Genomic DNA, 27861 nt, shown 5'->3' on the forward strand with positions numbered 1-27861 from the left:
CGCTCACATATCTCTAACCACTCAAATGGATCATCATTTAAGATGGCAGATTTTCTATATATCAACCCTTAAGGTTTGTCCACATTCTTAAAGAGGAACATCTCTTCCAACTGTGCAGACATCAGTGCTGTGCTTAGCAGAGATGAAATGAATTCCGAGCCTAGCTGCGCTTTATTTCTGTGGTCACCGCCACTGTTGGGGATAGCATTTACTGAAGGGTGGATGAAAAAATTGACAAGCACATGTCTGTTTCTGAAATGTAAGATTTTTACATACAACATGACCTCATATTGAGCCTGAACAAAAAATCTGAAAATTTGGTGAAATATCAGCCACCATATGCAGCAAGCAGATATTTTACCAACAACTACAGAATGGCGACATTAAAGCTTGCCTGCTGAACAGAATGCAGCATTGGCCAGCTAATTTTCCGCAGGAGCTTGAGACCAAAATAGAGCTAGAAGGTATGAAAATTGGATGTAAATTTACAAAACGCAATAGTAAATGGGTGCTTGTTTGCTAAGAAGCTTTTCACAAAAAATGTATTGTGTTCTGTTGTAACCAGTTGGTAATAACATGTGTTAATGCAGTTTTAAGTTGCTATACACCAGCCTCTCTCTGCCATTGTATAAGAGACTCACAGTGACACTGACATCCAACTCCATATTCCTTCATATGAACGTTTAACTTATTCCAACCCCCCCTACCCCCCCCCCGCAGGTTATGTTGCAGACCTCTGTTAAGTTAATATATGTAATAGTTGTTAATGATAACTTCATTTTCATGGATGTATCAGTTTTCTTTACATTTCAAAGAGAATGTTTCAAGCTTTTAGGCCAGTGTGTCACCTCAAATAATTTATCACAGTATCGAGGGACTGTCAGTACCAACATAGTAGCCTCCCTCTCTCGTTGCTAGTGATGCTCTCTCTCTCATTTTTTTTACACACCGTGATTGGCTTGTGGCTTCAGGGCAGAGTGAATTATTAAGGCTTGCTCTTTCTTTGGCCATAAATGCTCTTGCCCTCTTTCCATCTCTCTTCCTCGTGTTTTCCACTTCCTCTCCTCACTCAACAGTCTGCCCATTCAGTAGGAGGGTGAACAGGAAAAGAAGAAGTCACTGTAGCGTGAGGGAGAAAAGCAGTAGGGAGAAATAACACAGACACAAATATGGTTTGTAATCATGGATAGAAATGGAGAAAGAATGTCAGTAGGGAAATGGAAAAAAGAGCCATCCAACATTACACAGAGACGTGTGTGTGTCTGGGTGAAGGTAGTGGGGAGGTGGTTAGTGACAGAGCGAGAAGAACGACAAATTGCCCAGAAAGCACTTTTCTATCCTCCACCTGCCATCTGCCCTACATGGAGACCTGAGTGCATCACAGAGGCGCAAACCCACACCTGCTTTGCTGTATAAGAATAAGAATAGAGAGTTTGCTGTGTGCGTTTGTGTGTATTGTGCACACATGCAGTAAATTAAACCAAAGAGGGATCAGTTGAGTGGTGCTGTCATTGGAGAGTTGTTAAATTGCGAAATGGGTGAGGGTGGAGAAAAAGGAAGAAAGGGGGGTGGAGAGACGAATATCGACAGAGAAAGAGAGTAGTAAGAAAAAATAGAGTTGTTTTCATCCCCATCAATAATGCAGGAAGTGTATTATCTCCTGTTGTGTGCAGCTGCAAACTCCATGCCTCAGCGATTCTTACAGAGGTAAACAACCCTGTGCATGTGCGTGCACACAAACTGACTCACAGACAGGAGGATTAGTGATCGTTTGTGTCATTTTACAGACATATAATTTATGTAAATATGGGTTTCCTGCTGTGAGAAATACTGACTACTGAAAAGTAGTGAGTTGATTATTAGTGTGCTCTGTTTATCTGTGTTTATATGGCCGATAAATCTATCAACCAGCACCTACTTAGCATAACTCTACATCACTATCTTTAATCATAATAAAAGCTTCTTTAGTCCTTGTAACATCTCTTCTACTCTTTGATAAATCTGCACTTCTCAGTATGTTATATTAAATGATTGGGAGTGATGTCAGCAGCATCGCTGGTAGAGATACAGAATTAAAATCCAAGAACTACTCACAGATAAACAGAGCGTTTTGGTAACATTAAGCTCAGATTTGGGGTCTTCATGGCCTGCAATTTTTCTGTTTTGTCTTACTGGTGTCATCACAGTTGCATCCAGAAGCTATTTTAAAATGATTAAAAACACCCTATCTGTGAAACTACTCTGCACCAAATAACAGAGAGATAAAGTTGAAGCAGCTAAAGAGCAAAATGTTTTTCCCAGGACCCAGGGGACCCTATCACAGAGGTGAGAGTAAATCTTAGTCAATATTATTTATTAGGCTCAAAAGCGCACTATCACTCCAAAAAGGCCATAGAGCCTGTATGGGAAGATAAAAAAAACAAAACAAAACAAAACACTGAATGTATTAAACCACAAAGATATCGCCATTTTTACTGGGAAAATTTAATAAGGCTGATAACGTTACCAATAAATAATTCAGTGGTTAATAATGGTTGGGTTCAATCAGGCCAATTGAAACTGTAGCAAATGGTGTGCAAATGACTTTAAAAAAAATACGTTTAAAAAATTCAAATGGGAAAAAAGTAAACACCAAAAGCGAGCATGACACACCGACAGCTGTGGTGACACAAAAGCACTTGTCAGAAAACATGTCTGAGCTGTTCCACGGTCTGGGAGTAGCAATGACACAGCAAGAGGGTGCAAATCCATGCAATGGCTTGAAAAAATGTTAAGCATGTATTTGATGTTTCACATGCTAACAGATGGATGAAGGAGGGTAAAGGAGAGATGTCATCTCTGTACCAGTGCTTAATTTTGGGCAAAGTGCAATTGAGACAAGGATTTGTAAGATTTGGCGCGATAACACCCTGATCCAGAGAGCTGCTTTATTTTGGGGGGAATTACTAGGGCACTAAACAGACGGCGTTGATATTTTAGGAAAACATTCGGGTTGCTCCTGGTCTGTTTGCTGCTGCTGGAGGGCACGGTGTGATTTTTCTGGGCCATATACTTTCATAACATCTGCTCATAAACTTCTGTCCTGCAGCAGCAGAATTTAACATCAGAGTTGAACAGGTACGCATGCCAAGGCCAAATGTCAGCCCACTACAGATCGATGGCTGCCTCTACTCACAAAATGCACGTGTTGGTGAGTGTCCGGGTGCTGATATAGAAAGGAATTAGATTATACCAGATCAAAGCCAGACACTATTGCTTTTCAGCTGTGGCTGCGCCCAGCATCATCATCGTCATCATCATTATCATCTTCCTCCTCTTCACGCTCTGGACTTGTTAAACAGATGCACAGTTCAAGAATTTTGGCAAAATTTTGCAGTTTGCGTTGTCTCTCTGTGCCTTTTTTTCCCCCTATAGTCAAACAGGCAATTAGAGAAACCAGAGTTGTTAAGGCAACACACAGGCGTTGTTTAATTTTGTGTACACAAGTGCATGCTTGTGTCCGTGTGTTTACGTGTACGTACCCAGGTGTTGTGCTTTAAGGCAAAAAGAGAGGAAATACTTTCTCTAACCATACACACAGGCATGGATCAAAGTAAATGTCAGTTTGGTTCACACTTGGGAAATCCAAATCTGTGTGTGTGTGTGTGTGTGTGTATTCTCCGAGACTTAGTAGAAAAACATCTTCATACAATACATATCTGCTTAAATATACATGCATACAGACACAATATCATCCTACTCTGTCTACATTTGTTTTTAATAAAACATGGCAGTAAAAAGTGTGTCACAGTCTAACTAAGTGAGGAAGAAGCAGAAGCGAAGGTTTCTGCTCCAGTGTAAGATCAGATATCAGATAGTGTGTGTGTGCGCTCCTCTCCCTCCCTCTATCAGTGTAAGGCATGGCTTTAATTGCGGCCAGTTTTGATGTCTTGAGCCTGTACTCTCATCTCCTGAATCACAGGCTTTATTTCTTCTTCTCTGCCTCTTTCTTTGTCAGTCTGCCTCAGTCTTCCTCTTACTCATTTTAATTTACTGTATCTGCACTCTAAAATGTCTGCTGGTCACACACACACACACATACACACGAGACATAATTAATGCTGACCTTTTCTCCTTCAGTAGATTCATCTTGAAGGAGAGAGGAGGGAAAAGAAATGTGAAAACAAGGGTAAATTAATAAAAAGTCTGGGAGGGGTTACTGCAGGAGGTGATCAAATGAGAACTAGAGAAGAAAGGGGACATTAAAGAAATGGGTGAAATGCTCTGCTGATCAGTGGACATGAACTTAACGGGGTGTATTCTGTCTAATAGTACATGCACATGATGAGAGAACATAAAAAATACAAGACGGTGGGGGGTAGCAGGGATGTTGGGAATTTTAAATTTACTGATGAACAAATGTGACTTATTTTCACTCTTTCATTTCTTTTCTCAGTTACCTCTTGGAAAACTGGGACAGCGTAGTCTGTCTGCTAAAAACACTGTGCCTGATTGCAGATGAAGACACACACAAACACAAACAGACATACACTCGCATGGACCACAGAGAATACTATCCTTTATCTGCATGGATTTGCTATTGACAGATATGATGGAAGATAAGAGGGAAATTACCAGCTGAAGGTGGTCTGCGTTTTATTTAGATTGGACACACGTGTTTGTATTTCAATATTTGTGAGGGCACTGACAGAGTGAATTCCCCACTTCCTAACCATTATGCTGAATCTATCATTAGATTGCCTGTTCCTTAGAGAAGACCACCCAAAACTGGTCCTAACAAGATGAGATGTGTGTGTAGTCGCCCTCATACTTAAACCTCAGGTCTCCTCCCATGCTACGAGCCCTCTTAGCTGTGCAAAATTCCTTTTCTGTTCAATACTATTGAATATTGTGCCTTGAGATCAATTTAACTGTAATCACAAACACACACACACTCCCCTCCCCTCCCCTCTCTCTTCTCATTCATCTGTTGGGTGGAGCTGGCGTGTCAATATGGAGAGGTAATTATTTGCTCGGCCAGCCTGAGCCTACTCTAAGTCTCAAGGACGGACTTGCCAACAGCTACAGACCCATCCAACACTCAGATTACACAACAGTCACAGTGTGTGTGTTTGTGTTGTGTCTGTGTGTGATGCTGGGACCAGGACTTGAATGAAAGCGTGTCCCTGTGTTATGCATATGCATGCAGAAGGTACAGTGGTTATATGGTTTGTAGTTTGCTATGGTGTGTGTGTGTGTGTGGCTGAATGTGTGCAGGCCCATGGCCATTTGCACACAAATAACGATGCATGTATATCTGTCAGTATATATAGAACAATGGCTTATGCGGCGTTGTCGCTGCAGGTCTCTACCACACACACATACACACTCCCATATTCCCTCTGTAGTGTGGAAGTGTGATAGCAGGGAAGGGGGAAGGAAATTGAAGATGTGAAGGAGATTGGGCCAGAATAGAGAAGAATGAGGGAAGAGGAGGGGAGGAGAGGAATTTTCAAAGGTGAGCACTGTGAAGGGAAGAGAAAGACGCATTGGAAGAAGAAACAGGAAAGAAAGAAAAAGAGGTAGATATGGGGACAGAGAGAATGAGAGAGAGGGGCAGAAATTGGAAGAAGGCCATTGGAGGATGAACATCAGTCATAAGAGATGAGCTGATGATCACAGTCGGGCCAGACAGATAATGTTTTACTTTCTAGCCCCATAAAATTGTTTACGACAGCTCTCCCCAGACAACAGCTACCTGTTTTTATTTGGCTCTGTATTTATATTTGGGTGTGTGTGTTTAGCTGAATGCTTGTAGCGGATGAAGGGTGTAGTACGTGTGCTTTTGTGCCTGCAGCCACACATGTTTGCATGTATGAATGCACATAAGCTGGATGATTATCAAGTGTGAAGTGTGTGAATGGAATTTCACAGTGCCATTTTCTTGGGTGTATGTCTTTGATTGTTTGTGTTTTTATGTGTGTGTGTGTGTGTGTCCAGAGTGCTGCAGAGCCATAAAGAGGTGCCAGAGAGTTTTGAGTGATAGCTTTGGACTACCACAGCCAGGAGACCAATAACAGTAGGCGGCTCAAGGAGGCTACTGCCAAGTGACCAATGATTAGATCCAAGTTGAGGAGACCAGAGCTGAAAGGCTCGTCATTCCTCTGCTTCATTCCCCCTCAGAGCCCCATTCACAGCCTCCCCCAGTAACAGGACAGCATTTCTGTCCTTGAGTGTTGTGGAAATACATTGGTATACTCTCTGGGTCTTCAATTTGTTAAAGTTAGATCCAGAGCTCAGTGGGAGGGAGAACTTTTCCAGGCGTAAATTTAAAGAGCAAGATTATGAAGTTGTGTAGATAACTCTGATATAGGGGGCAGTAAAAATGAGAAAGTACATGAAATGTTAAATCCATTCTATTTCCGGATGACGCAGGCAGATGTGATCACACAACCACACCACCACAGGTAGCAACCCACAGCAATAAGAAACTTGTTGATGAGGCTGCAGCCTTTATGCACAGAGGAGGGTTAGAATAATGATTATTATTCGGTATGCAAGGCAGGAACATCAGTGAATTTTTATGCTTTAAAGGTTCTGCCTACAAGAGTCTGTATAGTGTCTTTAATGCATTCATACTTCTGTGATTATAAATAATAAAAACCAGAGATCAGAAAGGGCTTTGAAGTGACATCAGACATCAACACCCAGACACATCCAAATAGTCAGTATAGCCAGACAAATTGACCTACAGTGAATGGGATAATAAAAACTAATACATCGGAGCGCCTGTTGGTTCGAGTGTTTTAGAATGTGTGCCAAGTAATGGCCAAGTCCCTGGTTCAAATCTGGCCAGGACCCGATGCTGCAGGTCATTTCTCCCTGCCAATTACTGACTTAACAAAAAGCCCCTAAGTTAAAGAAAAAATTGTAAAAAGTTATACATACCCCAAAATAAAGGAGAAAAAAAAAGTTCAATTCAACCAGAGACATTTCAAAAAAGGAACTCACTGGAGAGGTTGTTCAAAACCACTGCACTTTTATTCTTATCAAATTGGTTCCAGCCCAAGATGTTTCATCGTCGTCCAGGTTAATACAGCTCCAGTATTTCAGATATAATCTGCAGCCAGGACAGGAAGCGCTTTAAAAGTAATGAGGCAATTAGTTACACTGATACACTAACAAACTAATAGTGAATGTAAAGACACCTACGGTGGAATAGCACAAGCTCTTTTGGGGGCTTTTGTTTGGTGGTCTGACTGCTGCACTCAGTACAGTTGGGAGTCTGTGAAATGTTTTGTGGTTTATTGACGTTATGAGACAAGTGATCTCATTATGAGGCTGTGATAACAGTATGCAACAACACATAGATGTTTGTTTACTCGGTTAATTATCCACAGGGCACATCTCTGCATCCTACACACAAGCTCACTCGGGAGGATTTTGCAATGTGAGAAGTACCCCCATAGTTTAAATATAAAAGACACACGGCTCATCCAAGCCCCATATTCCTGTCAGACTTAACTCTGTCACATAAATTTCAACATCTACATCAGATGTGATTGCATAGATTCAAAAACTTTTACTTGTCACTGGATGTGAATAATAATACGGTGTTGCCATATAGGTAGTAACAAAGTCTGTTTCTGGTGAATTCTAAGGTAATTCATTTCAATTGGTAGGAGTTTTGCAAAGAAAAAAAAAAACTACATCCTAATCATTGAGCATAGCTGGATGTGTCTGATAAGGTCCACTGTGTAATCTTGGTCCTGACTCCTCTGGTTTGATCCTTATTATCCTGTTATTTCTTTGCGTTTATAATGCTGCCGCTTGTTTTTCATGCTTCTTCTCAACCTCCATTTGTGAGTGTGTGAGTGACTGTTTATGTGCCTGTGTACTGACTATGTAATATTGATCAGCTAGAGAAGCAGGGTGGTCCTGCTCTAAGCTGTCAGCACATCCTGAAGAAAACCCCTCTGTCTCTAGGACTCTAGCAAACACAAGCAGCAGAAGTTAAATCAGCCATAATCATCTGCTCTATTCAATCACTTATTTATGGTTAAATTTGTCTGGGAGCCTTTCTCTGCAGCACCAATTTATGAGTAACACATCTCCCATCCGTGTAATTCATAAACTGACCTCGGCTGTTTGCCGTATTGATTTTTGCTGGAGTGGGGGTCCTAAAGCTTCCATCCCCTACAGTTGGTGGGCCTCCATCCAGAACACACCGTGTTCCCCCGTCATGGCTCCAGCACACATCCTGTGGTCATCCTGAGGTTACTGCGGAAGGTCTGCTGCTGGTCTGCTGGGTGCCCCAGGCATGTGGATAGGATGGCTCCCACAGGACCCACTCCCACTGATCATTATTGTCTATGAATATCTGCTGCATTGCAGATAGATGGAAGAGAGGGAAAAGGGGAATAGGTGTATTGGAAAGAAGTGTAGCAATAGCTGAAGAAAAAAAGAAAATTGGTTTTGGCAGAGGAAAACAGCAAATGAAGGATAAGATGGCACAAAAGAGGCTGCAATGGAGGTGTGTGTCTGCGTGTGGTGGTGGTGGTGGTGATGTTAGTGGGAGGAACACAAAAGAAATTTCATTTTCAAGGACACTCAGGTCCCTTGCTGTGGTGATTCAAACAACAAATCCACACATGTTTATTGCAGTCAGGCTTTTAAATATGTGGCTGTTTGGGGGCAGTAAGAGAGAAAGAAAGGCTCAGAGAGAAACAGAGAAGGTAGAAAACAGACAGGGTGCAAATGAGGAAGATATAGAGGAGGTGTCATTCGCCTCATTACATTCCAGTCTTTGTTAAACATCTAATTATTGCTGTACCCTCACAAAGCTCCATGTTCACTCACTATGGAACACTTGCTAACACACACATGCACGAAGAAGCATTTTTATCCTTTGGGAGGACTTTGACTTCTAATAATTTTATCCTAACCATACCTAATGCGCTTCATGCTGTTGTAAGCCTGAATGGTTATGAACATCCCTCAACAAATTTGAACAAATGTCTGTCCTCAATATGACTCATACAACCAGGGCTGAAAATAACACACCCTTCTTCTTTCTGGCCCAAGGTTTCCTACCTGCCAAAATATGAACACGGTGAATAGCTGGTCTCTAGCCTTACAGGGCCTAATTTTGACCAGCCCCAGGACAAATCCATTCCAGCTATTGCTACATGTCAACGTTGCTGCTAGATTGAGTTTGCTAAATATTATGCTGCAACCTTAAATGTAAACTTGCTGAAGACCTCACTTCTTGGTCTTAGGTTGAGCAAAAAAAAAAAAAAAAAAAAAAAAACAGACATCAAATTATGCCAGTTATCTCTAAAGACAGGGAGAAAGCTCACTGGACAAACAAAGATTTCCCAGCACACCTTACCTTTTCCATTTTTTTTGGCAAAAAAAGTAGCCAAACCAATCAGTGGTGATCATATCCAAGCACATTTCCATGAGGTCTATGACTCCAAACTGACTACTGCTGCCCCCAGCAAGGTAAACTTTCCAATCTAGATAAGATAAATACACACTTCTCTGCAGGATCCGCACATTTCAGGAAGCAGCCATTGAATTTTTGTTCATCTTCTAGGTGATTCCTCTTATCGACTCCTTCACACATGCACAGTCCTCCATGTCTGTGGACGTATTGGCGCAGTGTCAGGGCTGCTGACTGATGGTGATGATGGTCAGTCATCAGGACTCCTGTCTGGGTGCTTTCACATTATTCATTTGTCCTTGTGGCAAATGACTGGTTTGGTTCGTGTGAGGAGAAGCTGTGGGACCGACGTTAAACTCAGTGTAGACCTCTCTCTCTCTCTCTCTCTCCCTCTCTCTCCTTAAACCCCTCCATGCAGCTCTCTCTCCCTCCACTCTCGGTACCGGGCGTGCGGTTGCCAGTAGAGACGCGCCAACAGTTCGGTGCTTGACGGCAGAGCGGCACGCGCTCTCCCCCCGCCATTTCCTCGTGCCGAGCCCGGGTATGTCGAGCAGCGGCTCGGGCTCTTCCTCGCGGAAGGAGTTCGACGTGAAGCAGATCCTCCGGATCCGATGGAGGTGGTTCGGTCACCCCGCGGTCCCTCCGCCTCACTCCCCGCCGCTGGGAGACTACTTCGCCGGGAGGAGAGCGGGCGGCTGCTCAGAGGACGGACCGTCAGTCAGCGGCTCTAGCGGCGCGAATTCAGCCGGTGTAAACCCCGGCGCCGGGGGTCACGGCGGTCTGGTGGCCAGCGGCAGCACCGGGTCTAACCTGTGCCACGGCAGCAGCAGAAAGTTTGCCGATCTGGCGGGGAGTCGGGGCGGGCCGGGAGCGTCAGCAGTTGGAGCCACGGGCAGCTCCTGTCCCCGCTCCCTCAGCCAGCCCGAGTGTCGGAGCTCCGCCGCGGCGCTGTCGTGGGTCTCTCCGCCGTCTCACCGTCGCTCTCGTCCGGTGTCGAGCATAGACCCGCCCGGCGAGGCTCAGATGCCCCAGCTGGTACCGGAGCCCTCCGCTCACGCCGGGGCAGAAGAGGTGGAGGCGGCGGCGGCGGTAGCGGCGGGCACCGAGGATAGCAACCACCCAGAAACCGACTCCAGCTCGTGCAGGTAGGGCAGCGGGTCCGGGGCGGATCACTCTCTGCTCCGGGACCTTTTAGTTCAAACTTACCGGAGAAGATTTCTACAGGATCATTAAAGTCATTTAGACCAAAGGACCAAACACACCCCGAAACTGTTTGTGCAAGTACACAACTTCTCAGACAGAGAAGCACTTGAGTGTTATATAATTTGATGAATTGAATCACGCTTTTCTGGTTTGCCTATTGTTTTTTTTTTTTTTTTTTTAGTTAGTTTTCAAGCAGGATAATCGGACAGTTACTTTTAAAAACTTCTCAAATGTGATCAGTTGATGGGTTTCTTTGTCGTATTTGTTTGTAAACAGTTTTTTCACTGCTGGTCACTACATCTTTTTATGGGCTTCGGAGAGTCGCAGCAGCCGGGTTATCTGAAGTAAGTCAGTATTGATCAGTACTGAAACTGTTGAGATAGTTATAATCATCGCTGCTGGGTAAAGCAGAGCACGGATGGAAAGTCAATGTTCTCCTGATGCCTTTAATGGGAAAAGTGATTTACCAAGAGGGATTTCCAAAGGAAGAGGCAGCTCAGGCAGTATTCAGTAAGTGTGTGTGTGTGTGTGTGTGTGTGTGTGTGTGTGTGTTACGTATAGACGGGCAGAGTGAGGGAGTGCTGAGAGATGATGCCTCTGTATCTTTGGGGCAGCATGTGAGCTTCAGATTTATTTATTTATTTATTTATTTTTTGCCTCAACCTCCTAATGAGGCTTCGCCAGCCGGTTTCTGTTGAGCAAACACACACACACACACACAGAAGTCTTACACTCTTGTGTAATATGGGATTTTCAGAGTCAAATTAACAATATGACTGCAGGACTTAGCTCTGCGTGTTGCTATATAGTGTACTTGACATTTAAATTGTTTTATGTTCACTGACTGATACTGCAGCTTTTACTCCAAATCCATATTTCTCTGCATGTCTGTATGCACATTCATAATGACGTGCTGCATTGGCACAGCTCTATTGGTGTGAAAAGGCTTTAAATTAGTAGTTACACTGGAAACAGCAAAACAAAGCAATTAAGGCATCATAACTCATTGAGCACATCTCCATAGACTCACCAATTTATGTTGGTATTATGATGCTGCAGTAAATGTGCAAGAAGAATTGCACTCTGTGTGTGTGTATCTGTGTGTGTATGTATGTGTTTACTATCCTGGCATAATGATGCATCTGAAAGCCTCCTATCATACTCCGTGTTCCCAAGACACACATCAGAAAATATAAATGATTCATAGGGCTTGTGCACGCACGCACGCACACACACACGCATATAGACACACTCACATTAAAACAGCTTTCAGTGGGAGCAAATGCTGATGTATTTTTAAATGGATTAATGTGCAAGGCTCTAATTTTAATTTGGTGTTCCATTTGTTTTCACCAATGTGTGCATTTGTATGAGAACAACATGAAGATACAAGCAAAGGTTTTAAAATATCTCTTGTTATGCAAGGCTTGATGTCACATTGCTAACACAGAAAATTACCTCTGCTTGATAGTGACACACGGAGACACGTGCACATGCACACACATACACACCTACCTTATTAGCATAAGCAAAACAGAAAATGATGTGAGCCTGAACTGATTTGGAGTATGTATTGTTCATCTGCATGGATGTAGCCACATCTTTCCATGTTACATGTTATGGTTGCCATACCAACACAGAGATTACTTTCTGAAGCATGCATTTGCAGCACTGTGCATGTAAGTTTTGAAATGTGTGCGTGTTACTATTCATCATCTCCCACTGAAAGCTCCTGTGTACAGTATGGTACTAAAAAACATGGGTGACAGAATCCCAAATGGGATCACAGGAGGGGACGGTTACTGAATCCCAGAGTGGCTGATAGCTTGACTTGGCTCTACTCATCTACTCCTCTCTATTTTTTTCTTCATCCAACCCTCCATCCAGCCTTCCCTCCTCTAATACTGGTGTTTCCAGTGCTCAGGGTGCAACATGTGACCAGTCAGGCAAACTGGTTGTATGATCACATCCTCGATCAGCTTACAGAAGTTGTGTGACTGTCCTTGCCTGGTGCAGAGGTTGAAAAAATTTGGCCTTGTGGTGTTGATTTGCCCTAGACACAGTCTCTCTCTCTCTCTTTCTCTCTCTCCTCTCTCTGTTTTCCCCTCTCTGACCACATTGAGTGCCTGCCAGGCTCAATTAAGAGGACTGGAAGGCAATGTTCCCCCCACTTCAAAGCCACCTCTTTGGCAGTATTTAGCCACACCATTCGTCTACATACACACTGACACACATTCAAGAGGATAGGAAAGCTACCCAAAAAGCCTCCTTAGACAGTGAAAATCGGGTAGGGAGAGGAAACAGAGGCAAAGATGGATGATGGGAGGACGGGATGAGGTGAAATGAAGTGAGTGATGGATGAGATTAGTCACAGATATAAATGTAAGGACAGGAGACAGATGTGGGGGAGCAAGGGGAAGATGACTCCTGCTGTGGCAATTCAGCAGCAGCACACACAGCCAGTTTCTGTGCTCGATAGTTTCTTGCAACTTTCATTGATAGTGTCTGAGAGCTTTAAACATGTTATAGATTAACATTGACATATGACAGTTTATATGGTGAATTTATTGAGAAATTGTTGCCTTTTTAGAAATTTGAAAGACATTAAGAAACATTGTCATGTGTTTGCAATCACTTTTCTGGCCAGTGGGTAAATATTAGTCCAAGGTTTTATTTTCTTTATCTATTTTTCTGGGGCTGCATTATACTCTCTACTCTCTCATGATGCTAGATGGTGTATTATGTGGTGGGTTGCTGCTTATTTATCTTTTGACCAAAGCTGAAGCATTGAGAGTGAAGCAAAGAGAATGAATCCAAGGGCTTTTGTAAATTAGATGATACTTACCTGTATCTGTCACTTCAAAAAACCTTTTTGACACTCCATGTAGTGTACATTTGTTCTGTTCTTCATTATAGCACAAGTAAAAAATCCACAGAAAACCTATTAACTAGATGACAGAGGGCTACTGACATATATAAAAATACTATTATGTAACTAAATTACAAACATTAAAATTACATATCAGAAGATTCAAAGTGACATTTTCCTTAGAGTATCTTATCTCGTTGTGCTGGAGGGCCTTTTCTGCCATTTCTGCTTTTAAATTAAAAAATTGAAGTAGCAGCTTTGGCTCTCATAAATTAAATGCTGGTTTGAGGGGCCAGGATGGCTTATGATTCTGAAGAACGCACTAACTTTCTCTCTCTCTCTATCCCCCTCACAAAAACATTCTTCATCAGCTCTGACTGGAAGAATAAGACATAGCAGCCGTGGGCTTCGACACTTCCACCAGTGAATAACGAATGTTGAAGCCATCCTGCTCAAAACCCTTCATTTCCCGTTGTTGGTATAGATACAAGGAAACTGGTTGCCATTAGGGAGCAGAGTAAATTACTGCATATCCTATGGGCTCAGCTCCCACAGCTATTTAATTGGCAGCTTCTCTTTTAAGTGGGCTAAATTTATCTGGCCATTTACTCCTAGTAATTGGACCATTAAAGAGCTTTTGTCTGCTCCTGGCGACATACTGTAACCCTGTTTAAAAAGTGAAAGGGAGCGTGAATATGTGTGAGGGAACGGAACAAAGAAAATTATGGCATAAGGATGACACAGAGCAGGTGGTGTAGCGCTCTACACACATCTGTGTTTTTGTCTCCAGCAAAAGAGAATAAGCATCAACACATGCACTCAAAACCTCCATCTCCTTGTTTTTCTTTCTGTTTGTCTGTGTGGTTGTAATTGTGTGAATGTTTGTCTTTGTCTGCGTGTCTGTGTGCATACAGGACTTCTAACAGCAGTGCCACTCTGTCCTCATGCATGTCGATGGAGCCGTGTGCGTGTCCAGAAGAGTGTATGTTTACTGCTCTGTCCCACGCCGATGTCACCTTCCGCAAGATGGAGGGCTACCTGAGGAGCCGACAGCTGTGTGACATCATACTGGTAGCTGGAGACCGACGGATACCTGCACACAGGTGGGACAAAACAGATATTACACAAGCACATAAGATTGACAGTGAATAGATGCTAATGTTTATGTTTTCATTCATCCAATCATTCATCTTGTCCTGCTTATCAGTTTCTGAGTTGTGGAGAGGGTGGGATACACTGTGAATGGGTTGCCAGTCCATCACAGGGTAAACATACAGAGAAGTCACACTCAGACCTACAGGAAATTTAGAGTCACAAATTAACCTGAACATGCATGTCTTTGGACAGTGGGGGAAAACCCACGCAAACATGGGAAGAACATGCAAATACCGCTCAGAAAGGCCCCAGGCCCGGGAAACGAGCCCATGACCTTCTTATTGTGGGGCAACAGCGCTAACCACTATGCCGCCGTGCTACTCCTATGTTTACAAATATTATTGGTTAATATTTTTAGCTAGATTTTAGTTCAGTTGTTTTGTTTTTTTTCAGCTAAGGTGAGTCAATTTCAATTTTCAGTGATATAAAAGTGGGAAAAATCCTCACATTTGAAATTATGCAAGCCATTAACATTTGCTACATTTGGTTGTTAATGACTTGCTAAATGCATTAGTTTAATTATTAAAATTGTAGTTCATTCATTTTCGTAATTATTTAACAATGCGTTTCTAGATTACACATGATTTGTTTCCTGCAGCGTCACAAACCTGTGTAATGCCTGTGTTGTAGTGCCCAGATGAGTTATTAGCTGACTAATCAGCCGGCTTTGGGCAGGTATTTATCTTGGCCATCTCTTCTATGTAGGCAACTTGATGTACTTGGCAGAAAATTGTGACAGTAAAGCAATTAACAGATCAATTAAGTTCAAGTAGTGAAAATAATAATCAGTAGGAGCCTTAAATCCAACATCATGTCAAACTTTGTGCTACATGCACATGCAGAAACATTTGTTGTGGAACTCTTGCATTGAATGCTTACACATTTACCAAAACATTTCAACATGGTTTACATATTTATACACGGGATGACACAATTACACACAACACACTGTGGCAAGAAACCTTCACAGACATAGCAGAAGCGCAGTCATGCTCATAAAAGTTCCCTTTTATTTTTGTAGTCTCTCTGTATCACACATAGTCAAGTCAAGTAAGCCTCTGAATCAGGCATCAAACACACACACATGTCATCCACCTCATAGCCCCCTGCCACACTCTGCTCTGTCACTGTTACTCACTGGGCATGTGGCCATTGCTGCAGCAGCAGGATCCATCTGTACGGGGATGAGACAGAGCACGGCCCTCCACTAACAGAAAGACCCCTTTTCTCTCACTACCATCCTCTCCTGCCTCATTTGATTTAGTCCTCCAGGCACAGATGGTGACAAACAAAAGGCACTGCTGTATAAGAATCCTAATGGTGTATGTGAAAGAGTGTGCTGATGTCTGAAGTTGTGTGGATTTGTGTTTTTGTATGCCAGTAAGAGGGTGGGAGTAAGACATCTTTGCTTGAAAGTGTTCGCAATTGATTTATTGTAAGTGTAGGATAAAATGCTTTTCTGGGAACAAAACATACACCTTCTTACTCTCTGTCTCTCTGTCTCTCTCCACACTACAGGTACACATAAACAAATGCACAATAAATGCTGAATAGGCCATATGTGTTGTGTTTATAGCGTAAATGCTTATTGCTTGCAGAGTTTGTTGCCAGAAGTGCTATTTGAGGAAAAACTCAGGCTCTGTGGGTACTTTAAAAAACTAGAGCACAGGGGCTGTACCCTTTGAAAATACAGTATCTTGCAAATCAGTTTTTGTAGCGCAATCTGAACACCTCTGTAAGCATGCTGATTCCAGTTAGTATCCATTCAGCATATTCTGTGTAGCATTTTTGTTGATCAGTAGGTATGTTTTGCAAACTCATTAAGTGCACACTATGGTTTAGTACAACAAGACAAAGAGGATATAGCCATTTTGCCCCATTCTGGACAGTGTAATCCACTGCATGAGAGACAATCCCACAGGGTCCTATAGAAAAGTTGGGGTAATCATTTGAAAGCTGTCCTTTAGTGGAGGAGGAGTTGTTAACAGGATGTGCATTTGCCAAACCAGATCAGTTGATCTTTTATATAGTATAGTGATAAAGCATAACTCATTTTGTGGCACTCCAAATAAGTTTCCTCACACAGTGTATTTTTTTTCATCTCTTTTTGCACCAAACCATAAAAAGCTCATTAGTGCTGCTTGCGGCTTGCTCTAGCTTTTCAAGGTTTTTGCAAAGTGCAGTTGTACAGTAGTTGGTATGTTTTGATTGCGACTGTGAGCTAGTGGTGTTAAATGAAAACTCAGGAATTACCCAACTCATTGGAGTCATCCCCTTCAAATCCATCCAACAGATGTTTGTTTTTTAAGATAGTTCATTCTCGGCAAAGGGCTGGAATTCACAGACCAACATGTTGCCATGTTGAAGCCACACTGCTAAAAATGTAATTTTTCCTATGGCTCCCTGAGTTACAATATTGAAGTGTGTCTCTCCTACCAACCCTCCTGTTGTTTTTCACGTTCTCGGTTTTTCCACCATTGTATATCTGCAGCATGTAGCACATCCACACACAAGCAGACTGTTGAGCTTCCAGCTCTTGGTCTCCTTTCCTGAGTCCAACTCATCTGTTTCCTACTCTACTCACTGTGGCATTTTATCTACTCGCCATTGTTTCCTTTATAGTGTGACACACTGTCTGCCATGTCTCTGTCTTCAACACACTGCATTTGCGTTGGTATGTAAATATCCCACTGCTGTATGCTCTGATTTCCTTAGAGCATCACATCTTTGACATCTTTCTCTGTAAAAAGACATGCACACTCCTCATCTGTGCTTCAGGCTATCTGTCAAGGTCCTGGTGTCACACTCAGTAATGAGATTATACACAAGTACACAATTCATACATATTCAGTGCCCGCGCGTACACGCACACATACACACCGCTCACACATTCAAGTCAAAAAAGGACATAAAAACTGCAAAAGCAGAAACTCAGCAGAATGACCATTTAGAAATCTAAAAATTACTAAACAGCACACAATTTTAATTTGAGTTTAAACCAGATTAGTTGATTTATCATAAACTATATGGGGGACAGGACATCAAAAATACTTAGCTCTACAATTCTGTCAGAGACAAGGGTATAGTATATGTTTCACAGAGTCATTTTCAAAGACGTCACCAAGAGGGTAGGAAGGAAAATCTTTATCACTGCCATTTTATATTGCCGTTTGTATTTTGTTTACATTCTTGCTTTTTTTTCTACACCTATGGTTGCTGCTGTAATAACAAATTTCCCAACATGGCATTAATAAAGTACCCTTATCTTACCTTTAAAAAAAATCCACATAAATATTTATAATTGACTACTTTCTGGCTGTTTTGATACTTTATTTATTTCTATGAGATTATTTTGGCATAAAAGGGTAATGTTTTGCTGTGGAGATTTAAGTAAAAAGTGACCTTTTGGATAAAAAAAACACTCCATCTTCCTCTCCTCCCATCTCTTTGTGCATCTTTTCCACTTACTCAATCACCGCTAAATTTTGTATGGAACTTAGATTAACCATTCTTCTCATTCTTTCTTTTTGTCTGTCCTCCCTCAGCTAACCAGCTGTGAATGGCATAGGCAGATTTAATAATGTTCTTTCTGGTGGTGGGGACTGACCATTGGTTTTTTATGGTGCATGCCTTGATTTGAGTGGGACTAAGTCTTTCTTTATATTGTTATGCGTGTACATGTTAACCAGCAAACAAAGTAAGAACTCTAGATCATCTGCAGAGTTACAGGATGACATGAAGAAATGTCAATAAGGTCAGTGTGTACAAACATCTGGAGATGCCTAAGGCTCACGCAAAGCTTTTTTTTTTTTTTTTTTTAATGTGCCAGCAGACATGAGTATGTTATGCAGGGCTCAAAGTACTCCCGCACCGTGTTGGATCTCCGTGTCGTTGGAGTGCGATTAAAAAAAGATCAACATTAACAAAACAAACCTGTAGATGCAGGATATTGTCAGGCTGGAGCAGTCAGTTGAGTTCATCTATCTATAGAATGAGAGTAACACAGCTTTCCCTCCCAACCAAACTAAAATCACTAGCCAATCAGCAGGGGTGGACAGTAACGAAGTAAATTTACTTGAGTACTGTACTTTTGAGTATCTGTACTTTACTTGAGTATTATTTTTGGGGGATACTTTTACTTTCACTTCACTAGATTTTGTGCTAGTCTAACATTGTTTTTAATTGTAATTGTTTTTGTAACACGCACGCCTCTTGCATTCAGCATTAGCCAGTGTTTGGATGTCTTCTTTCTCACTTACAACACGGTCCAACTCCTAATCACTCACAGCTGAATGCAGGTCTGCCTTTGTGCACACACACACACATATGCACACATATGGAGAGAAAAAAGACGGTGACATGACAAAGCAGCTCTGCAAATATGAAAGATTTTTATTTGATTTAGCTTGATATTATATTTGACCAAGGGTGCTTATCCCAACTAGTGGCTGACATGAAATCGTTATCACATCAATGTAAAGCGGTCTTAAAGGGGCTTATTTATATCTGTCAAAAGCACTTGTATAGAATAAAAGATGGGAAAAGAATAAAGCATTTAACTCTTTGCATGTATGACTAAATGTCAGCATTTTAGTTTGTGTCATTTTCAAATCCATAAGCCTGTCTGACAGGCCGTGATTCTAATTTGTCTGTTGTGGTTGGTTACCTTTGACACTTACCTGATACTTTCCCGCTTACATCAGCTCTCCTACCTCTACTAAAGGTGCTGACTTCCCATTATGGCAAATGTTTGTTGGTAGCTTATAGTAGAAAACACAACTCTTGTGACCTTCAGTCACGCAGCTGTCGTAGAGCTCCACGCATTGCATAGGCTAAATGTTAGTTTATGGGCTCTAAGCTCTAGATCTAATAGGTGCTGTCTGCAAATTATGAGGAGCAGCTCAAAAAGCTAGCTATCATGAAACGGGAGGAGTTGATGCATGCATTGTGTTTCCAGGAAGATATCCATAGTCTTACACTGTTGTTCAAAAAGTGTCATGAACAGTGACGTAAGAACTAAAAGAGCAAAAGAGATGTTTTAGTCTTATCTGTTGTCATGGTGTGAGGTGATAGGGTTATATGATGATACAGGATGAATACTGTGCATTTTCTGGTTGTGTCATCATTGTCCCGGCTGCCCCCCCCCCCCCCCCCCCCCCCCCCCACGGATCTCTGCTATTCATCTTTTCCCTGACAGTCCAGACTTGTCCTGTCAGCAAGGTCAGAGTGCTCTTTTCCTCCATTACAACTGCCCATCCTCTCTGACTAAGGCCTGACACCTTCTTCTCACAGGCTGGTCCTCTCATCCGTATCAGACTACTTTGCAGCCATGTTTACCAGTGATGTTCGGGAGGCTAAGCAGGATGAGGTGAAGATGGAGGGAGTGGACCCTGATGCATTGTGGGTACTGGTGCAGTATGCATATACAGGTAAGTACATTGTTACCTTATCAGAAAAGTACATACTGTCAAGTTTAGGTTTTGTTTTTTTTTTTTGTTCTAGAAAATACTATTTAAACTCACACCCAAGTTCTGATATATGCAGCGTTAGTGTGAGTTGATGTATTTTACTTCAGAAGTTACAACCGACCAACTATTGAAGTCCTTTTGAATGAAGGTTTTGGGTTTTACAAGAACATAGATATTTTTTAGTTCTAACAAATTTCAAGAAAGAAAAGCCAACACAATATTGTGTTATTTTTGTCACCAAGCACGTATAAATCCACTGCTGTGTGCAGCTTGGAGCTCAGTGCAATAAATAGAGTTGAAACTGACTAACACATTATGGGTTTTGTTTTGTTTCTGTTTTTGTTGGTTTTTGATTTATTTTTTTTTTAGGAAAAAAAGAAAACTCCTGAATATTGCCGGCCTTAGACTTTAGAAGCCAGTGACTGAAAGCTTCCGATCAATCTAACTGTGAATTTGTTTTTAATAAATAATAAAAGAAAAGTGATTTAGATTATGTGTAGAATGGTATAATTTGTGAGCTTTCCATAACCATTTACCTAATCAAATCAGATCGAATCAGATTTTTTTGTATAGCGCCAAATCATAACAAAGTCACATCAAGGCACTTTACATATAGAGCAGGTCTAGACCAAACTCTTTAGATACCTAAGATGGTAGACAATTCTTAATACAGCTCCTTTGTGACATCTTTTTTTTTCTTTATCTGTTTTCTTCTCCATCCCCTCACTCTGACAACCAGGCCGTCTTGAGTTGAGGGAGGACACCATTGAATCTCTGCTGTCAGCCTCTTGCCTACTGCAGCTGTCATCTGTGGTTCAGGCCTGCTGCTCCTTCCTCATGAAGCAGCTCCACCCCTCCAATTGTCTGGGCATCCGCTCCTATGCTGACGCTCAGGGCTGCCATGACCTGCAGAGGGCTGCTCACGCCTACACTATGGTGCGCATATAGCCAGTTTACATCTATACCTCCAATGTTTGTAGAGCCACCACGAGAAAATTAATGAAAGAGCAGCTTATGGAAAGATCGGAAAATAATGGTCAATCCGGTTAGACTACAGATTTTTATGTTGTAGGAGATAAATGTTACAGCAAAATTCAGGTTTTCTTTGAACTTTCCCATTTCAGAGCTTTTCTTCACCACTTCTACACAGATGTACCTAGAGTTTGGTCATTATTCAGCCTACACGTTATTTCCTGTAACAAATCAGTTTCTCATTCACAACACACCACACCACCATCACTGCCACAATAGCTGTTTTCAGCAAAGGGTTGCTATGGAGACGATGAAATAGCTCCTTTTCGACTTGACTATTCTTTTTCTTTTCTCGTTCTCTCCTGTCTTTAGATGCCTCTTTCTTCAACCAGGCTCTCTCTGTGTGTCAGTCTCTGTCAGTGTCACTGTTCCTGTCTTTCTCTCTCTAAGTGGATTATTGTTAAACTTTAATCTGGGGTAATTATGTCATAGAGGTGGTTTACTTTCAATGTGATGGTCTGCCTGTCTGTAATCCATTTAAACACACATTTTCTATTATACACATAAAAACTCAGAATTATTACAGAGCAACACAAAAGTCTGACTTCGTAGAGATGAGTGCTTTGAATTCTCTTTTTATTTTTTTACTCTTCATTTTTTATTTATGCGGGAAGCAGGTGAGATTTATATGTCGTTTTCATTCCCCCAAAATGACTGAACAAAAAAATCTCTTGCTCAAACACAGAAAAATGTCTGTAAGAGGTCTGGCTAACTATATGGAGTATAACATCAAGAATGTCCATTGCCATTATCATCATCACCAAGCTTATTGGCAATGCTGATGCAGTTGCACACATCTACTATGCACAACATTGTCTCTTGCTGAGGCTACGTGCCGTAACTGGTGTTTCCATATTGGCCTATACATTGAAATATTTAATATTTCTTTCAAACCTTGAATCCATTCATATTAAAGTAAGCAGTGCACCTACTTAATTTGCAACTATTTTAAGAATTAATAAATGATTTAAAACAAAAACAGCATACTGGAGGAAGCTTCTTAGGATTGTGTCTTGTGATAGTTAAACATTTCTCGTGAAAATGTCACCTTGTGCTTTATGAAGCTGCATAGCTAAATATGTTGTTCTGACAAAACAATTTATTGATTAATTCAGTTCATGAAAATTATTATTTGCAACTCTAGTGTCTTCTCAAATACAGAAAGTCCTGAAATTATTAATCTTTTTCAGCTTTTCTCATCCACCATTCTCTGACCTTTCTAAAGCCCTCATTTACCTCTTTTTCTCTTTTCTTGCCTCCTTGCAACCCTTAATCTCTCTCCACACTAAAACTCCCTATTGTTTTTTTTTTTCTTGTCCGTATTCCCCTCTTTCTTGTGCAATACATTATTCATTCAGCTTTACTCTTTAAAAATGAATATGCCTTTGCTTATCTACTCAAGCATGGAATTCATCCACTCCCCTGTTTTACCCTCTCTCTCTCTCTGCCCACCAGGATCACTTTTTGGAGGTGGTGGGAAGTCAAGAGTTCTTGTTGCTCCCGGTGGAGGAGATGGAGAGGTTGATCACTTCTGATGACATCAACGTACCAGACGAGGAAACTGTGGTAACCTCTTTGCTCACGTGGGTCCGTCATGATGCCCCCACTCGGCAACACCACCTGCCTTTGCTGTTGGCTCACATCAGACTGCCACTGCTGCAGCCACAGGTGAACACTTATATCACATAAAGTATTATTTGGTAACAATTTGACAATAATTTGTTTATCTTGGAGGAATGGTTCTGTACTTAGTCTGAGCTGAACACTGATCCAATATCAGTGCTCTATTTTCTCAAATTTGCAATCTGCGTCTCTCTCTGTGTTAACCTAGTTTATGGAGGAAACAAGACAACAGACTTTGAAACATTTTAAAAATGTCACAGATAAACACACAGTGTTTATGTATTCCTGTAGATCTGGCTGATGCCAACACTTGTCAGTGCTTTAACTGAAAAATCCGGCATAGATAGTAATAGGAGTTTGTGCATTTGGAATTACTAAATAACCCTATAAATAAGCATATATGATCTCAAAGGGTTGTGTGCAGTTTCATGTTATATCCTATTAATGCTGCTCCCTCTGTTCCACTTTTCCATTTTGCTGTCTCTGTCCCTTTGTCTCTTTTTGTCTCTCACTCATAAATCAGTTAAATTGTTAAAAATGACTATTGCTGTGAAGCAAACAGTGAAAGGATAAATAAATTTTTTAAGAGAACATTATGTGCTGTGTTTACTGGTAGAGGCATCAATCAACATAAACTTGAACTTTATCACTTTATCAGACCTTTGTCAAAGCTCATGTCTTCACATTGTGGCAGTAAAGTATGGATAAAGAGTTGGTCAGTCTTCCTCCTGATGAGCTGCTGGCTTTTTCCCACGGCAAAATTTATCTCATGGTCTCTTCCTCCCTCTTCTCACCCTCTTCCTGGCTCCAATTTGTCTCACTCTTCATTGTCTCACAATCCTCTTCAGGCAATTAGAAGGACTATAGCCATTACAATAACTGTAGATCACAACCGCTATTCTGTCAGGTGTGTGCTCGTGTTTGTTTTGTGTGCCTAAGTGTGTGCAAGTCTCTGCATGCTGTTTCTCCTCCTCCTCTCCCTCTTTCTAGCAAGTGAGGAGTGTTTTAGTGGTAATTTGATGCACAGAAGTTTATATGATAGGAAAAACCCCAGTTACTGCCAAGATCTTAAAATGCACAATCACACACATTTTAAACCTAATTAAGTGTGATGTGTCTCTTAACCGCAGCTGAATAATCTGTTTCCTTCATCTTCCTCATCAGTCACATCCCTCTCTATATATAAAGAAAGTGTAGGCATAAAACTCCCTTTGTGGCCTTACCCTGCTCTTTCTATCTTTTCTGCCTGCCTCTATATATCCTGCTTTTGCACTGGCACAGTATACAACCTGAACATCTCAGATATATACCTTTGCCCGGGTCAGCTGAAATCGCAAGTAGCTGTAACATGTAATCAGGGAGAAGATGGATGGCAGAGAGGTAGAGCAGTGGAAGAATCTGAGAGTGGAGAGAGCAACAGCAAAAGGCATAGAGCTAAGGGTTTATTCATCACTTAACAATCTATCACCTCCATGCCTGCGCTACAATGCTTAACTGAGAGATGAATTAACATTTAGCAACCTCATAACTGTGACATGTCAATAAAGCAACAACTAGGCCTCACATACACAACCGATCAATATTCATCAACCAATTAGTCAGTTTTCCATTTAGGGCACCATGTGATTAATCAAGTGGATGTCAGTTCACCAGATTAATACCTTTAATCCCTTTCCCCCATTATCACTTTGACACACACACGCAAACAGACACAGAGACAAACACACTAATCATCTGATCGTCTTAGAAGAGCATCTGTGATCGCAAATCAGACAGGGTAGAAAAAGTACTTAGGCTGAGACACAACTTGTTTTTATAACATGTTGTCCAACTACACCAAGATATCCACTGTTAGATAGCGTAGTTTTTCCCACATAACCACACATTTCATAGCAAATCCTTCCTACAGTTGGTGAGATGTTTCAGTCTGGAGCACAGTGGTGAAATCTAAAATCAATTTTAAATTACTTAAAAGGGATTATCAAAAATATTGAGAAATACATTTTTATGAATCAGTTCACTAATTCAATGACTAATATTTTCTGATCTGTATTCTTGTATTATGTGTGCTTGGAAGGTGGAAAGTCTAGATAGAGAGGTGCTAGTAAGAGCATGTCTTGTAGGTGGACTGAGTTTTGTTTAGTGCGCATGGGAGTGCAAGTCATGTTTCTGAGCTGAAACTGGGGGGGCAATTGTTCCTACATCCACTGTGAGGTAAAGAGAGGGCAGAGAGGAGAAGCTGGGGTGCCTGCAGGGCTCAGTCTTATCTCACCCTCCACATTCAATCATCACAGCGTGATGGATAAATAACACAGGAGAGGACAAACATGGTTTTCTATCTCTGCCTGTCTTTATCACACACACACACACACACACACACACACACACACACACACACACACACACACGAATGCCAAAATAGAGTTCACCTTAATTTGTCCCTCAGTGATTGTATGCAATGAAAATGTGGGTTCACCCTGGCGTGTAAGCTGCTTATCCATTTAGCATGCTTGCTTTACGCTCTCTACGTCTGACTGAGAAAATTGATTTTACATTCAGTGACCAAGTTGAATTATTTGGGTCAAGTGTTTCATTTTGTGGTGGGATTGGAATTATGGGGGGCAGGACAAATACTTTATCGTATAGCCAATCATTTATAATATTTGTTCTCTGTGACTGGATCTTAGGAGCGATTTCTGCACATCCCCACTGACTTCATTGTACACACCAAGGCAGGTATGCACACAGTTGGGAAACTTTAAACTTAAAATTAGATTTATTTGAAAAAAATTGTGTCCCTCTGGAACCTCCACTGCTTTTCATTTATTAACACACACACACACACACAAATGTGCATACACTTACAAACCCACACACACATACCTATCTAAATGTAAATCAAGCAATTCTTTCCTTCTTGCCTTCAGGGAAAACTTGCTTCTCTCACAGGCCCTGATTTCCTGTGGATGTGCTTCCAGGAACAGACTAGTGGATTAAAGGGCTTCATAGCTGCATATGTGTGTATTTGTGTTTCTATTGTGTGTGTGTGTGTGTCTGTTTGCGGGTGCTCATAGATGAGGTTAAAGCGTATGGACTAGAATTCTGATGAGATGTTCCGGTTTGATTAGTTTTCTAGTGTGTCAGATCATCAGTGTATACATGCTCTTGTGTCGTATGTGAGAATGTGATACCGTGTGTGTCTGTGCGAGCACGAATGCACGCTGCTCTGATCTGATCTGATCTAATCTCTCAGTCAATGAGAGAACAGCTTTCTTTTGACCCTCAGACCTCCACAATCGGTGATAACGTTGTAATGTGCACTGGTCTACACCCACTGTACACCATAGTCTGCATTTGTGTCAGCTCCTCACTGACAGCAGTTTTTATATCCCTGTGCATTCATTTTTGGAAATGGTTCTTATACATGCACACGTTTAGTTTTTGGCAGATCTGGAGTCTAACGCTCTGCTACGGGACAGTGTGGAGTGTCAGCGACTGCTGATGGAGGGGATGAAGTATCACCTCTTGCCCCAACGCCGCCCCCTGCTCCAAAGCCCTCGCACCCATCCTCGCAAAGCTACCGTTGGGGCTATGTTTGCTGTGGGTGGCATGGACGCTACAAAAGGTAGAACAGTCACTAAATACATATACAGATTATTAAGTACACCTAATAGAAAAAGTCCTGCAGTTAATCCTCTTTCATTAAGTTTATAATGTTCAGACACTGCAGGCTCAGGAATTACTATACAGTTCAGTCAACACCTCAAAGTAGAGACCAGCATAATCCTCCTTCATGTTACATTTTTATGTGTTCTCCAGGTGCTACCAGTATTGAGCAGTACTGTCTGCGTCGGGACACATGGAGGCAGGTTGCCACCATGAGTGGCCGGAGACTGCAGTTTGGTGTAGCCGTCCTTGACGGGCGTCTGTATGTCGTAGGAGGCCGAGATGGACTTAAGACTCTGAACACTGTGGAATGTTACAACCCGCACAGTAAAACCTGGAGTGTCATGCCTCCCATGTCTACCCACAGACATGGTTTAGGTGAGCACAAATTTGTATAAAAACAAAATTGGCTTGGAAAGTGAAGTGCTAAATTATTCAATTAGTCTTTTATATAAACACTGACTGATACTAGAGAAGCTATTTGTAAGGTCATTGATTGAGGTATTTGAAGTTTGACAATGGAATTATGCAAGTAATGTTTTTTTGGGGTAAAAGGTTTTTATGATATATACATGTATCCTTGCTTGAAAAGTTTTTTTTTTTTTTCCAATCTCAAGGACACTTCAGCTGCTTTTGTGGATTTTACCTGCTTAATTTGTATATGCGTAAGGGCGATCGCCCCACTGTGCAAGCCTACAATTTCAGTGAAAATATTTGATGCAGCATGCTCTGCTAGTGCTTCATTGTTTTAATAAATACATACATGTGTGTGAGCAGTGGCAAAGATTCAAGCACACATCTGGCAGCGCAGATGTTCTGGCAAATAAATCCCTTGGGGATGCAAGTGTCAACATGTTGCTATCGCTGCACGCTTAATGCCCGAGGTGTGCCTGCGCACAAAATAGAAATTCACACCCTTGTCCTAAACGTGTACAAGCTGATATTGTTTTGGTAAGATGCCATGAGTTAATCATGCACATGTGGTTGTGTGTTGCAGGTGTAGCAGTCCTAGAGGGGCCCATGTATGCAGTGGGAGGGCATGATGGCTGGAGCTACCTCAGCACAGTGGAAAGGTGTGAAGATATTTCATACAGCTGGAGATAGAGGAACTGGATGTTTTTGCTAAAACATTCAGTTTAGCTGAGAAAACACAATATCCTAACTGCTCTCTTTACTATATTTCAATTATTGGAAAATCTGAAGAAATTCAGGTTAGCCATTCTCCACAGCTAAGATTCAACAGAAAATTCCTTTCATTTTTGGCTAATCAGGCTTTCTCAGGTAATCACTTAGTTAATATAATGTAAGAACATAGCGCAATGCTTGTCCTTTTCTCCCAGCGTTCGAAGTGACATCGTATCCAATCAAAAATTCATTATATTCGGTTTATGCTTGCAGAAATCTAAGGAAATCAACAAATA

At 41.6% G+C, this 27861-nt stretch overlaps 1 protein-coding gene across 8 annotated transcripts in view; it reads left to right on the forward strand.

Moving 5' to 3' along the window:
* Window positions 1-27861, forward strand: part of klhl5 (kelch-like family member 5) — a 49267-nt gene that overhangs the window by 15964 nt on the left and 5442 nt on the right. For 6 of the 8 annotated variants that reach the window (XM_029507752.1, XM_029507779.1, XM_029507735.1 and 3 more), the window contains 7 exons: window positions 14411-14599; window positions 19944-20080; window positions 20859-21055; window positions 22607-22819; window positions 26213-26399; window positions 26594-26818; window positions 27438-27513. In XM_029507752.1, coding sequence (XP_029363612.1) covers window positions 14411-14599; window positions 19944-20080; window positions 20859-21055; window positions 22607-22819; window positions 26213-26399; window positions 26594-26818; window positions 27438-27513 — 1224 coding nt within the window. Of the gene's footprint in view, window positions 1-9842; window positions 10570-14410; window positions 14600-19943; window positions 20081-20858; window positions 21056-22606; window positions 22820-26212; window positions 26400-26593; window positions 26819-27437; window positions 27514-27861 lie in introns of those variants that run through there. The other 2 variants (XM_029507727.1, XM_029507718.1) reach the window with 2 other exon arrangements.

The sequence above is a fragment of the Echeneis naucrates genome, chromosome 1, assembly GCF_900963305.1.
Source record: "Echeneis naucrates chromosome 1, fEcheNa1.1, whole genome shotgun sequence".
In the NCBI taxonomy this organism is placed as follows: domain Eukaryota; kingdom Metazoa; phylum Chordata; class Actinopteri; order Carangiformes; family Echeneidae; genus Echeneis; species Echeneis naucrates.